The sequence below is a fragment of the Melanerpes formicivorus genome, unplaced genomic scaffold, assembly GCF_026170545.1.
Source record: "Melanerpes formicivorus ecotype bairdi unplaced genomic scaffold, bMelFor1.0.p_v2 SCAF_5, whole genome shotgun sequence".
Taxonomy (NCBI): Eukaryota; Metazoa; Chordata; class Aves; order Piciformes; family Picidae; genus Melanerpes; species Melanerpes formicivorus.
Window position 1 is genome coordinate 14,799,346 of NW_027142357.1, and position 12,802 is coordinate 14,812,147.

The 12,802-nt window shown below is 45.4% G+C and overlaps 1 protein-coding gene across 6 annotated transcripts in view; it reads right to left on the minus strand.

The window, feature by feature from the left end:
- The window catches only part of NRP2 (neuropilin 2), a 91,079-nt gene that overhangs the window by 34,671 nt on the left and 43,606 nt on the right, over positions 1-12,802 (minus strand). For all 6 annotated transcript variants that reach the window (XM_068138368.1, XM_068138366.1, XM_068138367.1 and 3 more), the window contains exons 8-12: positions 10,663-10,807; positions 10,023-10,372; positions 8,809-8,953; positions 5,020-5,136; positions 2,394-2,546 (exon numbers count right to left, since the gene is read on the minus strand). In XM_068138368.1, the coding sequence (XP_067994469.1) occupies positions 2,394-2,546; positions 5,020-5,136; positions 8,809-8,953; positions 10,023-10,372; positions 10,663-10,807 (910 nt within the window). The remainder of the gene's footprint in view (positions 1-2,393; positions 2,547-5,019; positions 5,137-8,808; positions 8,954-10,022; positions 10,373-10,662; positions 10,808-12,802) is intronic.

The following is a 12,802-nucleotide window of genomic DNA, read 5'->3' on the forward strand; positions in this document are numbered from 1 at the left end:
CTATGCACAGCTGCTTTTCTTCACCCAAATGCTCACTCCAGGGTGGGGAATTCACAAGCAAAGACCACCTCAAACAAGGGCTTTTCATTCCTTGCTCCCTGGAGCCCAAGGATGAATTTTCTAAGTAGAAACAAAGTGCTGGCGGCAGTGTGAGGAAAAGGCAAGGGAAGAATGGGGGAGTGTGAACCAAACAATGCTTCATTTCTGTCCCTGCTGAGGGGCTGGCATTGCCTATTTTTCATGTTTCTTGAGTTGCTTTTAAAAGCTGTGTGGGGAGGAAGAAAAGCAAATAGCTATTTCCTTTTGTGCCATGTCTTCTTAATTTCTAAGAACAGGACGAAAGTGAGGCACAGCAGTGAAGCCTTTGCATGCTGGCGCCTCTGCAGCCCTGTGCTGTGTGGGCAAGGCCGTGCACAGCTGCCAGGAGAACACATCACTGCCCAAACCATCCAGGAGGCTGATCCCATGGCAGTGCCAACAACCATTCCTCAGCCTGTGTCTGGTCTCTGCTGCTGACCTCCCAACACCAAGGGCAATTCACTGGAACTGCTAACTCCTCTTCCTCTGCCCATACAGCCTGACTTCTCAGGCAGGGTCTGAATGCCTACCTGCACCTAGTCCTTGCTTCAGTAGCTGGCACAAAACCACATCACTGAACTCAGCAGGAAAACGTTCCCCCAGCTGCAGCAATCAGGGTTTGCAATTCATAACTAAGAAAGAAGAAAGGGTAGAAGGGTAAAAGGCAGCACCAGCGTCATGGGCTGTGCGCGCACACACACGCCTGTGTGCATACAATAGTCTTCTAAGAAACTATGGCCAACTCATTGTAGGCAGACTCAGCAGAGAGGAAATGAAATGAAAAACTGAGTCTGAGTTATAAAAAAATAAGTAATTTCTATCTTACTTACAAGGGGCTGATGTTAATTAAACATTATTACAGAGAATGAGATGGGGAGGGTTATTAAGTCTGGGGCTGGCTGTAAGTGTTCTCTCCCGTTGCCTGAGGCTCCACTGAGCTCCAGTTATTAATCTTCTAAAGCACTCAAATGTTGAAGAGATAAACACTTGAAATATGAAAATGTTTTTCTCCATAGCAGATACTATGACCCTATGTTATGCCAAAGAATTTGTCAGATGTCCATATAGGCTGCACTTACAACATTACCTTGTCTCTCAGAAAAATGTCATGCACCTCAGGAGCTGAAGAGAGAAATGATGTGTGCATTTGTGTGGGGGTGATTTGTGTGTGGAGATGTAGCAGATTCTCTTCATCCCATATGTTTCTGGAATACATATTTTCCTCTTTAGCACTGCCTACCAGGTGTTGGCTGCACGGCTTTCCAACTGGCTGGCAGCACTGCCAATCTGGCCAGTGCCTCTGCCAGGTGGCTAACAGGTTCGCCTGAATGTTTTCATCTCGGGACTCAACCTTACTGGGGAGAGGGTGGGGAGGAGCTCACAGCATGCACAGCTCCCTCGGTGCATGGTATGCAGATGCTGGAGTCACTTGGCATCAGGGCAGAACTGAAGACAGGTAATATCAGCCAGCTCTTCCTGGGAGAGTCTTGAGTTTCATAAGCAATGACTGATGGTAAGAAGTGATGCTATGGTGACAGTCTACTGCTGTAAGGAACCTGGCAAATGTTCTTCATGCCACCCATGTCACAAAGTCAATGAAGGTAGTGAAAAGGCACTAGACCTGGGGTAAGTTCCAAGATGTGAAGCTGAAGAACTTGATCTATCAACCATACTACCAGAGGCAGGCTCCCTTCCAACCCATGCTAGCATATCTCAGTAACATCCTCCATAAATTAGTCTCTGCCACATTCATGTAAACCTTCCGCTTCCAAAGTGCAGGAGAAAAAAGAGCAAAAGTCAAACAGCAAGAACTGGCATATTTCAGCATTCTTAGGGCTTAGCTCATCCTTCACTTGGAGGAGGCTGAAATTCAGCCTATACAAGCCCAAAGTGCAGAATAGCTCAAGAGTACAGGCAATCCAAGCAACATATGGGAGGAAGAAACACATCTCTTACAAAAGAAATGCATTTTGTGGAAAAAGCATCGATTCCTACAGAGGACATTTGGGCCAGGATGTGGAACAGATCTTGAGCTAACCTTCACAGTCACAAGAGGACTCAAAGCCCCATGCCTGATTCAAAGCTATCTCAGGAAGAAAGTGTGATTCAATTGCCAGTGGTCAGTCTTATAAATAAGTCATGAACTATACACTGAAGCATCTGAAAGCTTCCACAAAAGTTTGGCTCTGCACAGCCTTCATAACTCTGGATAGCTGTGCAACAATCAGTCATACTGTTGACACAGAGAAAGTCCCACCAGCTCCCTCTTCCCTCCACAGGGAGGTATGGAATCCATATGGTATTAATCATCTTACCAGGCACAGTCTCAGCACTTGGTTCAGAATTGCCAGTCCAGGTGCTTGTAGGCTGAAAAGACCACGTATAACCCGTTCCAAAGTCATGTGACCAACCACAGAGGTCTTCAGGGAGATCAAAGTTGCAGTTGAAGTTTGCAGGGAGGTGGAAATCTTATAAAAGGAAGCAGAAGCAAAACAAAGGTTGGATTAAAAATTGAAGAGTTGCTATTTAAAACCAACTCAAAACTAAAATAGCTTGCAAACCATAAATACTGAAGAAAACATGAAATCTCACACACACTGACGCTTTTAACCTATCTCACATTTCGTTGGCTCCATGGATCAACCTTAAGTTCTGCATCATCAAAATGCTCACACCATGTCCTGCGGCTAATCCACCAAACTAAGCAAATATAAAAGCAAGTACCAAATGCTTCCAGACTCTAATCAGCACCTTCTTTTCATCCCCTAGAGCAGTCAAATATTAAATGCCTTCTTAAATGTCAGGGAAGAGTGCTTCCTGAGTGCCCTATGTTCACCAGTTCCTGCTCTGGCTCTAAAAGGAGAATCTCAAGTGCTCCAGAAACCTGGGTCCTGAGTGACAGGTCTAGCCACTTGCACCAGACAGGAGCTGTCTGTCAACATGGGGAGCTGCCACTCACCACTTTCTTATCTTCTCATGGAAATGCTACCAGGGGAAACATGGGGCCATCATGAGCTCAAGCTTTTGGATTCTGAGTGAGAGAAGCCAGTCTCTATTTCTAGCTCTGCTATGGACTCACCACATGGTCTTTGGGCGAGTCAGTTAACTTTTCATCTGTGAAACAGGAGCAGAGCTAATTCCCCTGTGTCAACAGCTTTAAAAACTCTGCAGAGCCTTCCTGCAGAGACAGGTTTGTATGCAGGAGGACACATGGCAGGGGCTGCATTTAGCAGTGAAGCATCTTCTGTCTTCTTTGGTCAAGAAAGCAGCCATAAGGCATGGAGACTTCAGAAATGGTCTGAGACCATCTCAAGTACTCAGCAGACACGCACACAGAGCCCAATTATAGGCCAAGCTGTCCCTGAGCAAAGAGGAAGTTTTAAATCAGAGTGCCCGCAAAGTAGGCAATAGCTAGAAGGAGGTGACTCAAGCAACAGGCATCGCAGGAACTTTGCTGCAAGGAGCAGAGGGCTTTCTTTACATGCTCCCACTCCAAAATAAAATAATGCAGATCATGGATCCTTTTATTCCAATCTGTTTTCATACCCTGGAGAGCAGCATTGTTTCTGTTTGGCTGCCATAAATCTGATTGTCCAGAGAAATACACTCATTGTTTATGGAGTACGAGAATGAAAATTGTTGCTAAATCTGAGGAAAGATGAGGGGGAGGCTGTTTTCACACTCCACAGCACACTCTATTTGCTCTCTTGCCCTGGACTGCACCCAGGAATCATGTTGTTACAGAGTCTATTACTGCCCTGAATTTCCTCTCAGCAGTTTCCCAAGTGCCTCAATGGCAGCAGGGTTGCACAGGCATATCACTGAAGCAAAAACTGAGAATCAGGCCCTTTGAGTTACTTCTTCAGCAGAACTGTGTTATGGCAGAATCCCAATGGGAGGTGTGAAAAAGCCAATTAATGTTCTTTTGATTTTTTTTTGTTGTTATTTTAAAACCCATTCTTTTTTTCTCTGAGACTGGAAGCCCAAGTGACAGAAGACCCAGGAGCTATCTCAAAGGATAGCTTTTCCTTTTGTTAATGCCTCAGCCCAGTGCTGAGGCCCCTGCTGTCACACCCAGAGGCACGCATCTCCTGTACACTGCACTGTACAACTAACCCTGCACAGCCCTACCAAACCCTCTCCCCTTAGTCTGGACAAGCTTTAGATGCTCACATCTCAATTTCAAGGAGCAGAATATGACATCTGAGGCTGAGAAAATTAGTCCTCTCCAGCACTGTCTCTTAACAAGCACAGCATGTAGTCTAAAGTAGCATTCAGTCTCTTCCATAGTCAGAAGAGGAAAGCAAGCACCATGGATAAAAAACTGTTCCCAGTACATTTGACAGCCATCAAAGACTGGAACGATGAACTGCATGGAGTTAACATTCCCTTCTCTCTGCTGCCTGCACAAGGAGCCCAGACTGTTTTCCTAAATTGTAAGCAGCTGATATTAGGGAAGATGATCCTTAACAGATAGGTGTTCAGGAAGGACATCCGCTTTCTCTGCATGTCATGATTTATTCCCAGTTGTGACCTTTGCAAAAGGAGCCCTGTGTACTAGGCAGTCTGAATCTCTCCCCTGGATCACCTTCTGAAGTTATGACAACCAGATAAAGGGATTTGGAATGGAGGTTTTTCTAAACAGGGCATCGAGTTTCTCCAGGTCACAAAAAGAAGCTGGGACAGCAGCTCTTCAAGCCTTGTACCCAAGGAATTGAATTAACTGCTATCTCTTGTTCCTGCATCTTCTTTGATATAACTTACCAGATTTTGGTGCCTTTTTTTTTTTTTTTTTTTTTTTTTCCCTATCAGTAATAATGTTACTTTAATCTTTCCAGGAATCAGTCCCATATATGGGAGAGCTAATGGGAAGATAAGAGCATTTGCTTAGCTCTTGACCCATCATTTATTGACATAAAGATGTGCTGCTCTGATACATACCCTCCTCTTCTCCACAGCTATCACCACACTCAGTTGCCTCTTCATCAGTCGGGTATGGGGTAGTGGTCTCTTCGCTCTTCAAAGTGGGTACCAGTGTCTCTGCAGTGGGCTTCACATCTGAAAAGAATGTAGAGATGCTATTTGTAATAGAGAACCCAAAAAGGACAGGTAGGGGGGAATAAGGCAAAAAAACCTTTTATTCATGTTCTTATAATGACAGAAAGAGACCGAAGAAGAATATCATGTAATTTCCACATGCTACAAATGTCATCATGGTTTGAACTTCAAGTGAACTGGCTGTTTCCATATGGGAGTTCCTTTGATTTAGAGTTTCCATTGGACAAAGCTCTCCTCTAGATGTAGATGCTACATTTCCTCTTAATTTTTTAATCTACACTAATGTTGGCAATCTGCTTAGCTGTCATTACTGGATAAGAAAGATCACAGGCAGAATGTCTTTTTCTTTCATAAAGGCATAAGACATGTTAAAAAAACACACACAACATTCCCACCAATTGTGCCAATTTATAAAACAAGTCACTCAAGCCCACAAATTATGTAACTGCAAACAGACCCTATTGCGCACTGGCTCACTGCAGAAAGCATCTAGTTTCACACTCCAGGCTCCTGACTGTGCTTTCAAAGGGTCTCTGTCCAATTTCCCTCTCTCCAACAAGGCCAGCATGAAACAAGTTCTAAGCAGGTGTCAGGGGAAATTTAAGCAAGAAAGGGAAGGATATTAAGATCAACAGTAAATGACATTAGGTTCCAGCAGTCTCTCTTTTTATGGGTGCATTAACTGGAGTACAGCAGGCTTGATTCATTCCACTTTTAAAAAGAGGCTGCTTGCTCAGTTATGTGTGATTGTGTTTCTTTGTCGGCACCCTTCAGGATATCATTTAATAAAGCCAGAAGCAGGAGGAAATGGCTAAATACATTGAATATTTTCCACAGGCTCCTTTCTACCCTTTTAATTTTCCTGTTATGAACCACATTTTTTTACTCTTTTTTTCCTTTTTCCCTCCCCTTCTCCCAGTGGCTGTGTTTTGTTCAGGATAAAATACCAAATAACCTCAAAGTCTTCTAATTTGCAAGCTCAAACTTGTTACAACCCCATAAAACTCCAAACACAACCAAGAAGCAAATTGCAAGCAGCCAGGCACAGAAAAATGCGATAAAGAAAAGCAAAGCAGCAGGTGAAGGCAACATATCAAAAGCTATGAGTAATTTAGAGCTGGTACATTTTTTTAGGTTGTTGTTCTTGTATACTGAGATTTATAGCTGAAATGTGACAATGTGGAAGGACCTTGAAAGCCAAGCCCCATGCGGAGGACAGATGCTCAGCGGATGTAAATCAACACTCTTTCTTTGCCCTGGACAGGCCGCAGAAATACAGCTCGAAAAATCAGTTACCATGGCAGAGCTGCAACACCATGTTTAGAAGAGAGAATGAAAACAGCAGGGAGGACAACATGATGTGTGAAACAGAAAGTGAAAGAGAGAGGTCTTGCTTGCTTTCTCTCTCCCTGGCCCAGCAAGCATCTTATGCAACTGGTGGTAACCGCTGATCAAAATGCAAAGTCACTGAGCAATTGAAACCAGATGTTTGGAACTTCAAAGGAGAGGAAAAACAGCTGCAAGTGAACATTCATCAATCTCCACTCTTCAGAGGAAAAATTCTGGAAGGTCTTTGAAAGAAGCCAGTTGCTGACTGCCTGTTTCCCCATTTTTCAGTTACTAGCCAACTAGTTTGTAAGACCAGTTGCTGTTAAGTTACCTGTTTGACTCAGTAGTTAAAAGGCTCATTGCTGATAAGAAATAGAAACATCTGGGCAGGGTACACATGGACTTAGGCCCTCACTTGAAAATACTTCCAGTCAGCTTGTTATAATTAATCTCTTAAATCTTGTTCCAAAGTAAGTGCAACTGCCTGAGTTTTCACAGCCAGTTGTGTCAGGTGCCTGGGTCCTTCCAGCAAAGGAGGGCTGTATCTTGGTGTTGTCAAGCACTGCTGCATGTAGCCAAGCCTGGATTTAGCATGCAGATAATGCCATGGGCTATCTCTGCTCCCCAGGTTGCATGAGGGATATAAATGCTTTTTACAACATGGTGAATCCACAAGATTACAAGCCTTGCTCTGATTACAAAGCCAAATGCCTGTAGATCAATAAAGCTACAAATATTTATGACTTGGCAGTTGAGTTTTAAGCATTACAGTGTGCAAATGATTAGACAGCCACACTGGGAAATGACCATAAAGCACCCTGCCTGCAAAAAACATGGTCTCGTGCTGTTGATATTGAAACTGAGCATGGGCATAGCTCTAAAAGAAAAATTGGACTAAAAATAGCACCAGAAGTTGAGAATGCCAATTTCCTCTTATTCTCTATTTAGAGGAGAGCAGTGGAAGGGCTGACATGTACATGGTTGGCAGTCTTGTGTGACTGTCTCCCTTTACAGCAGTGATGCAGGGATATGATGCACCAGCCTGCAGAGAACTGACAGCTGGAGACCCCCAGGAGTTGTGGGAAGCAATGATGTGGGAGCTGCCCAACATCTTCTGCACACAGCCTCAGCTCCCACTTCTTGCATGAAAGCCATGGCATATGCTTCTCCTGCAGCATCCCAGAGATGTTGTAAGATTTAAACTAAGATTTAATCTTGATTTAAAGTTTAGATAATTTACAATGGATTCCCAGTCCAAAAGGAGATTTGCCTTTGACTGCACAGTTGACAAATGATCATTATTAATTGCATGTATGTGTGCTGAGTGATTTGCTGTTAAGTGTTTGTAATACATCTCACAGCACATCACAGGAAGAAAGGGTAGTAAAGACTCCATAAAGGGATTGAAGAAAGGTCTGTGTCTCTTAAGTTTATAAAACGGAAATTGTATGTCTTTATCACTTGCATCTGGACACCAGATTCAGATTTAAGCAGATTATTAAAAAATAGATTAAAAAAGGGACAACTAGCCCTTGGCACTGAAAAGCTAGCATCAGAACCAATGAGCTGCTTGGTGCATTTTTTGCTTTGGGGGATAAAACTGTGAAGCAGTCAATTACTAGAGCTTCAGAGGGCCAGAAACACAGCTTCTACTGATCCTAGTGAATGTGTTAGAACAGTTTCCAATTCTACATTACAAACAATGGTGGCTGCAGGGCATAGCACTTGTGAAAAACAGGTGGGTAAATGTGAACAAACTTCCCTGGTCTTACTGATGTTATAGAGTGAATTTTAGAGGTGCTGTAGAGGTAAATGCCCCAAATTGTCTGCAAAAGGATTTCCACACAGGGTTCAATAAGAGAGGGTAGTTGTTTTTACAGCAAAGACTTATTCTGGCAGCATAAGATACCTGTATTGGTCACTGCACCTCTCTTCTGAACCTCTGCCTCTCTTCCTATGTTTTTTTATCCATTTGGATTAAAAAGCTCAAATGTTATCTAACACAGACTGGGAAAGCCTGCATAACACTCATATAAATGATCTGAAAGGAGAAGACAGCCGGGGATAAATCTTGCATGCATCATTGTGTAAAACTTGGATTTGGGTCCAAACATTGCTACTGCATCACACATCTAGGCAAGTTTTTTTTAAGATGGAAGTTAAAAGATGGGGTCAGGCTGCATCACAGATTCTGCCTTCATGGTTGCAGTTTTCCTGTCACAGCACAGCCCTGAGGTGGCACAGGGCAGGAAGAGAAATAACCTTAACACTTGCACCTCGATGGTGTAGTGCTTGCAGTGGTCCCAGGAGAACCAGTGGGCAGAGTCATAGGGGGGCTCCTACCTGTCCAGTCGCAGCCTAGCACCTCCAGGCGCATTCCTATTCCTGCTGGGGACCACCTCTCTGGGTGTACTCGGATGTACTGGGCAGGAACAGGGTCAAACCTCCGGACTTCAGGGATATCGTAGTGGATGTTGCCTTCAAAGAGCTAGAGAAAGAGATAGAAAAGGCAAATGATGTGTGCATCCCACATGCTCTCTGCCAGACCTAGTAATTTGGGTCTGGCAGGATGCAGCCACAGTTTAGCTGTCCAACTCTGGGCCATCAAGTCCAGCTGAGCAGAAACTGGGCTGCTCCTCCTCAGTTTCAAGCAGACCAGACAGGCTGTTTCTAAGAAACTTGCACAATCTCTCTTGTCTCTGCTCTATATCCAAGGGTCAGATTCTGATTGAGGCCCCACAGGGGACGCCTGGGGAATATCCACTAACTTCACATATAAATAAGATCAGATTTGTCCTTTGGCAAACAAATAAGCTACTGCATGTTCTAGGACAGTGTAAATGATCAGTTTTTCTCACAGTCCAAGTAGTGCTGCTTTTCAGATTATGTACATGAACTCAAGTCTGTGGGGAATAAACAGAGGGCTATAGATAGCATCAGACTTTCTAAGATTCATTTGTAGGATCAGAAAAAAATATAACCTATGCAAATTTTCAGAAGCAGATGAGTGTGTATGAAAACAGAACAGGCAGTAGCAGAGAATCTATTTATTCCTCAAGCCTCCTGCCACTCTCATACGGCGAGCAGGAAGATTATGGGAAGCTTCAATGATCTGGGGAAAGCACATGGAATGTCAAGGTCACACCACTGTGGCAAAAGGGACTTCAGATATAGCAAATTTCTCAAAGAGAAGTTATAATTCATCTTCCTCTTCCAGAGGGTGCAAGTCAAGTTTGTGTCAAATGTCATCAAATCCATCATCTTGTGGGTTCTGACCTGCAGAAGCTGGGAGGACCAGAAGGTGATGTCCACATCCCCAGGCCTAGTCTACAATAAAATATGAAGGGGAATTGCCATCCACGGGACAAGGTGGAACCTGCAGCTCCCAGTACAATTTAGGAGCAGGACCAGGGGACACAACTTGGGATTTCATAGTGACAACCCAAACTCCCAAGGTCTCTGTAGGAAAAGAAAGCAAATTTTCCAAGACCTCATCAGGAAGACTGAAGACAGCCAGAAACATATCTCATTTTGCAGCTGCTCCAGGCAGTGCCTACCTTGGCTTGCATTGTTTTGGGGTCCTGGATGAACTCCCAGTCCTTTCCATTCATGCTGTAGGCCACCTTAAATTTCTTTACAAAGGAGCGGGACTCAGTGGTGGTCACGCTGTCTCCTCCACGAGCTCCTTGGATAATGACACCTTTTATATTCTTTGGGATGCCAAGGTCCACCTGCAGCCACTCCTCCCCAGGCTGGGCCTGGGGGATGCGGGGAAACCAGCCTGAGCGGCTGCTCACCAGCCGGGCCATGCTGGGAGACCAGTCGTAGCCTCTGATAGAAGAGGCTGAGATCTGTGAGTCAGGGATGAGGCCAGAAAGCATTCCCAGCAAGTTGGAGCAGGGTGCATCTGTAAGGAAGGAAAGGGCATGAATAGATGGGGTGGCTGAAAGGATTGCTGGTGGTTTTCCCCGGGTTTAAGCAGTGGGCACTAAATTAGCACCAGCACTGGGTGCTTCTCTCTTGCCTCCAGGGACTGGGTGCCTGTCCCCCCAGGCACAACACTTGGGATGGGTGCCTCCACAGTGTCACTGTTCCCACCTCAAGCAGCCATGACAGCTGCAGGGGACAGCACCCCAGGACAGGTTGTCAGAGGGACAGAGTGGAGGGCTGAGGCCAAAGAGAGGAGGGGATACTCACCAGTGATACGGCAGCCGTACAGCTCCAACCTCAGCGCGATGCCGTTGTGCCAGCTCTGTGGACGGATTCGCACAAATCGTGTGAGCACTGGGCTGTGGATCTTGTTGAGAACCACCTCTGTGGCATCCTCATTGGCCTGAAATGTCTGCAAGGAATAGGGGACACAAATATAGTTACATTCTCTCCAGGCAGAAAGAAATGACTCGATCAACACTTGAAAAAGGTTTTCTGAATAGGGCCAGCCTTTGGCCAGACCAAGCACCCAGAGGCAGGTAGGAAGAGCTCAGCCACTTGCAGGATGGCATGGTAGATGGACTCACCCATCAGGCAAGAGACCCGGTACCTCTGCCTCTCATGGGACATCATAGCAGCTTGGACTATCAGGTCATAGCTGCTTTCAAACTCACACCCAAACCTAGAGCCACTCCAATGCAAAAGGCTGCATGTCCCTGAATGCTGCATGAGATCTTGTCTCCCCTCTGCAAGTAAATGGGCTGATGTCCTGACATATTCTCTCACCAAGCTCTGCTGAGGAGTATCATGTGCAAACAGTGGCAGGAGCAGGAGGATGTCACCTCTGCCTGGGGCGACAAGCTGCTGTCCCAGCCAGCTCCTTGCCCCTGCCTCTCCTGCTTACATGTAGCCTGCCACACAGAGACAGCTTTTTGGAAGAGTTTATGATCCAACATGATATGAAAGGACTGCTGCCTTACCAGATGGCCATAATCAATAACTACCAGATGGATGTTAGATCCAGCCCTCCTGCCCATTATTTTAACAGGCTGGACAAAGACTGGATACTTGTGTTTCTGTTTGAGGCTGCAGAGACAGTAGGGAACAAAAAGGGGGGAAAGGAAATACCCAATCTGTGGGTAATTTTCAACCATTTCTCTGCTCACAGCATAAAGCAGCAAAGCTCACAGATCAAGGCTGTGGGCATTGCCCATTTTTCCACTCAGGACAGGGCTAGGGCATTCTCTGCTCTCAGCCATGAGCTGCGGCATCTGCACTGAGCTGTTGAGTGGGCTTTTCTGTAGGCTCCTACCCTGCATATGCTGTGCAAAGCACAGCAGCTCCCACTAAGTTTATCTCAGAGCAAAGCAGGAGGGTGTAATCTGTGGCACCAATCTCCTTCTGGCTGAGGTAAGAGTCAAACAATTCAACTGCAGATCCTTGCAACCCAGGACAGAATAAGGGATGAGCCTATATCCTGGCCTTTTGCCTTGAAAAACAGTTAAAAAGTGTTTTATAAACTTCCAATCACTCTAGAGCTGCAGACAGCACATGTCATTGCTCTTCTCCCAGGATCCAGCAAGCCAGGGCACGCAGAGGGTATTTGCAGAGGGCCAGTGGCCATTTGCAGCAGCACAACCAACTCCAGGCTGTCCCTGCACATCTCCATCTGGCCCAGGATGGTGGCAGGACACAGCCACCACAGAGAGCCTTGGTTGCAAATCTAGCATTTGGAGTTGATGTGAACTTGAGCAGAAACACTAATCTGGAGAATATATATCATGCTGCTACTGTTTAGCAACACAGCATGGCTTATGCGTTTTTAATATCCTATTTTATCCTGTCTGACCCTACTTCCCATCATTTTCCTTGCTCAGCAGCCACCAAATACCCTTCCTTCCAGCAGGAGGGCTGTAAGAAGAGTGGTTACCATGAAACACCCTCCAGGCACACACGTGTGTGTGCGTGTGTGTATTTTGTAACCCTGTGAGAACACACACAGAGGCTGATACATTTCCACACCACAGCAAAGCCTCCAGCTTTGTGTCAACACAGAAGCTGACACACAACACCTTACCTCTGAACCCAACACCACAACAGGAAATGTTTATCTGAGCTGGTGAACTATTTTAGTATGAGGGGCAGCATTTCGGGTCAGCCCAGAAGTCCCTCTGTCCCAGAGGGTCGTTCCTGATGGTGGCCCCAGCAGATGCCCAGGGCCAACAAGCCCAGTGAAGCCTTTCTCCTGGCAATCTCTCTTTGCTTCTCAGAATCAGCAGTTCGAAGACTCCATGAGCCAAAGGTTGCATATGGACCAACATGTTTAACAGTCACTGACAAGGTTTGCTGCTCTTTTTGATTTAACATATTTCCAGTTTTGTTCTTTTCTAGCTCACTTCACACACAT